Source organism: Bison bison, unplaced genomic scaffold (assembly GCF_000754665.1).
Source record: "Bison bison bison isolate TAMUID 2011002044 unplaced genomic scaffold, Bison_UMD1.0 scf7180017864034, whole genome shotgun sequence".
Lineage (NCBI taxonomy): Eukaryota > Metazoa > Chordata > Mammalia > Artiodactyla > Bovidae > Bison > Bison bison.
Window position 1 is genome coordinate 1,138,347 of NW_011494606.1, and position 4,217 is coordinate 1,142,563.

At 39.4% G+C, this 4,217-nt stretch overlaps 1 protein-coding gene across 4 annotated transcripts in view; it reads right to left on the reverse strand.

Annotated features, from left to right (window-relative positions):
- LRRC49 (leucine rich repeat containing 49) overlaps window positions 1–4,217 on the reverse strand; it is a 153,401-nt gene that overhangs the window by 67,145 nt on the left and 82,039 nt on the right. For all 4 annotated transcript variants that reach the window (XM_010834478.1, XM_010834476.1, XM_010834477.1 and 1 more), the window contains one exon: window positions 998–1,145. In XM_010834478.1, coding sequence (XP_010832780.1) covers window positions 998–1,145 — 148 coding nt within the window. The remainder of the gene's footprint in view (window positions 1–997; window positions 1,146–4,217) is intronic.

The window sequence follows — 4,217 nt, forward strand, 5'->3', positions numbered from 1 at the left end:
CAAGAAAGGTTCGTCTAGTCAAGGCTATGGTTTTTCCTGTGGTCATGTATGGATGTGAGAGTTGGACTGTGAAGAAGGCTGAGTGCCGAAGAATTGATGCTTTTGAACTGTGGTGTTGGAGAAGACTCTGGAGAGTCCCTTGGACTGCAAGGAGATCCAACCAGTCCATTCTGAAGGAGATCAGCCTTGGGATTTCTTTGGAAGAAAAGATGCTAAAGCTGAAACTCCAGTACTTTGGCCACCTCATGCGAAGAGTTGACTCATTGGAAAAGACTCTGATGCTGGGAGGGACTGGGGGCAGGAGGAGAAGGGGATGACAGAGGATGAGATAGCTGGATGGCACCACTGACTCGATGGACGTGAGTCTGAGTGAACTCCGGGAGTTGGTGATGGACAGGGAGGCCTGGCGTGCTGCGATTCAAGGGTTCACAAAGAGTCGGACACGACTGAGCGACTGAACTGAACTCAACTAAACTGATTATGTTTCCTGGAAGATTCACACTGTTCTAAGGTTTAGTGCTTAACTTTATCTTGACAAGCATCATATGACATACTTACGATCCCCATTTTACTTTGAGGAAAATTAGATAGAAAGGTTAAGTAAATGGTCAAAGGTCAAACGACTAGAAAGTGGTCAATCCAGGATTCAGGCTCAAGCAGTCTGGCTCCAGCACCCGTCTTACCATTACGCTATGTAACTCACCAATGAAATCCTTACTCATCTATTCCAAAGTAAACGGTTAGTTGGATATTAAGCAAGAATGAACAACAAGCATGATGATTAATTTCAACAGAAAACTAGGAACTTAATGCAGTGAAATTGGGAATATGGATAGGAGGTAAAACAAAGTTTCTCTTTATAATTATGAAGTATATAGTCATGATAATCCATATATTGTTAAAAATCAGCATATTAAGCAAAGAATATGCACTCTATATTCCTAGCCCATGCTAAGTAAACCAATATGGTGAGCACTTGAGAAGAGTTCTCACTCACTGTGATTCTCTTCATGTCTAGCTGGCGCAGCTGCATCATATTCTGAAGGATTGTGTGCTTGTACCATGACTCTTGAGCTATGGGATTGCCATCAAAGGTGATGTCTGAGAGAGAAGTGGAATCAGCGAGGCAGCAAACACTCTCAAAACTGGAGGAGAGACAGAAACCAGTGGATTACTGTGAGCCCTTCAAATAACACTTCGTTTTGTTTAACATACATTATTTTTTAGAACACCTTCAGATTTACAGAAAAACTGAGAAGACAGTTCAGAGTTCCCACATGCTCCAGACCAAGTTTCCTCTATTATTAACATCATGGATTAGTATATTTTTTACAATTAATGAACAAATATTGATATATTCTTACTAACTCAATATTTTATCCAGAGTTCTTTAGTTTTATCTAATGCCCCTTTCCAATTCCAGGACCCCATCCAAGATATCACATGACATTTAGTTGTAAGGTCTTCTTAGGCTCCTCTTGGCTGTGACATTTTTGATAACCTTGACAGTTTTGAGGAGCACTCATCTGTTATTCTGTAGACTGACCCTGTATTGGAATTTATCTGATTTTTTTCATGATTAGGATTACAGTAAAGTAAAGTAAAAAGTCGCTCCGTCGTGTCCAACTCTTTGCGACCCCAGGGACTATAGCGTACCAGGCTCCTCCATCCATGGGATTACACTACATACTATTAATTAATATGACACCATTGTTGAAAGTTGACCTTGATCACCTGATTGAAGCAGTGTTTGTTAGGTTCCTCCAATGTAAAGTTACTCTTCTCTCCCCTTCTTTCCACCCTGAATTCTTTGGGGGGAAGTCGTTATGTGCAGCCCATTCTGAGGGAGTGGAAGTTCAATTTCCTCTCACTGAGGACATAGTATCTACGTAAATTAATTGGAATTCTTCTTCCAAGGAAGGTGGTCTTCTTCTTGTTTATTTATTTATATTGGGTTTCTATTCATGGACATTTCATTTCATTCTTTGGGTTATAATCCAGTACATCTTTATTTATTTTTTATTGTTCAAATTGTTCCAGCTTTGGCTGTTGGAAGCTCTCTCAGTTGGCTCCTATGTCCCTTTGACATACCCCTATTAACATGGATTTTTTTTGTTTTTCTAAGCACTTCCTTACTTTCCAGCATTATAAGATTCTCTACTGCATATTTCCTACTCCAGTCTTAGAATCAGCCATTTCTTCAAGAAGCCATGGTTTCCTTTATTGGGAAATGGCATTAGAAACAAAGATCTGGTGGCAAGGTGTACTATTTACTACTATCATTTCTTTTAGGCCCTCTGATGACACAGCAAGGAAATATATGCATGTATACCAACCTGTGTGTATATGTATATTTTTTCTCTAACCATCTGTGTCAATATTAAGCTAAACATGAGTTCAAACTGATGTTTCCAACTCTATCACCAAAAGGATCATTGTAACCTCTCCCCTTACTTATCTGTAAATTCCTACTCCAACCAGGAGAAATCTGGCTCTCACCATCTCTCATCCATTTAGCTAATTATTAATTCCAGAATATATGTATAGTGGTATGAGAACTTTCAATTTGTTGTACCCTCTTGGGAAATCACTTTATTAACAAAAGCATAATGATAATGTGTAATTCCTTTTGCATCTAATCTTATAGACTCGTTTCCAAAGTTACTTAGGTTAGCACCTTCCCCTCCCACTCTTCCTTGCTCACACCTTCAAGAAGGTTGTTCCATACAATTGAAATGTGGTTACATTCTCTTGTTATAGTCTATATTCATTTCTTCCTGGGATTCTCCAATCTCCTAAATTATTTTTTAATATGCATACATTAAGGTTAACTATGCTGTAAAGTTCTGTGAATTTCGACAAACACATAATGTCATGTATCCACCAAGAAACTATCATGGACCTAAACAATTCCCCATTTAACCCTCCTCCTTCCTCCCTGAATGTCTAGCAACCACTGATCTTTTTACAGTCTATATAGTTTTGCCTTTCCAGAATTTCATATAGTTGGAACTATATAGTTTACAGCCTTTTCAGACAGACTTCTTTCACTTAGCAGTATGCAATTAAGGTTCATCCATACCTTTTCGTACCCCAACCAGTAACGCTGAAGAAGCTGAATTTGAACAGTTCTATGCAGACCTACAAGACCTTTTAGAACTAACACCCAAAAAAAATGTCCTTTTCATTATAGGGGACTGGAATGCAAAAGTAGGAAGTCAAGAAACACCTGGAGTAACAGGCAAATTTGGCCTTGGAATACAGAATGAAGCAGGGCAAAGACTAATAGAGTTTTGCCAAGAAAATGCACTGGTCAAAGCAAACACCCTCTTCCAACAACACAAGAGAAGACTCTACATATGGACGTTTCCAGATGGTCAACACTGAAATCAGATTGATTACATTCTTTGCAGCCAAAGATGGAGGAGCTCTATACAGTCAGCAAAAACAAGACCAGGAGCCGACTGTGGCTCAGATCATGAACTCCTTATTGCCAAATTCAGACTTAAATTGAAGAGAGTAGGGAAAACCACTAGGCCATTCAGGTATGACCTAAATCAAATCCCTTATGATTATACAGTGGAAGTGTGAAATAGATTTAAGGGACTAGATCTGATAGATAGAATGCCTGATGAACTATGGTCTGAGGTTTGTGACATTGTACAGGAGACAGGGATCAAGACCATCCCCGTGGAAAAGAAATGCAAAAAAGCAAAATGGCTGTCTGGGGAGGCCGTACAAAAAGCTGTGAAAAGAAGAGAAGTGAAAAACAAAGGAGAAAAGGAAAGATATAAGCATCTGAATGCAGAGTTCCAAAGAATAGCAAGCAGAGATAAGAAAGCCTTCCTCAGCGATCAATGCAAAGATGTAGAGGAAAACAACAGAATGGGAAAGACTGGAGATCTCTTTAAGAAATTTAGAGATACCAAGGGAACATTTCATGCAAAGATGGGCTCGATAAAGGACAGAAATGGTATGGACCTAACAGAAGCAGAAGATATTAAGAAGAGGTGGCAAGAATACACAGAAGAACTGTACAAAAAAGAGCTTCACAACCCAGATAATCACGATGGTGTGATCACTCACCTAGAGCCAGACATCCTGGAATGTGAAGTCAAGTGGGCCTTAGGAAGCATCACTACGAATAAAGCTAGTGGAGGTGATGGAATTCCAGTGGAGCTATTTCAAATCCTGAAACATGATGCTGTGAAAGTGCT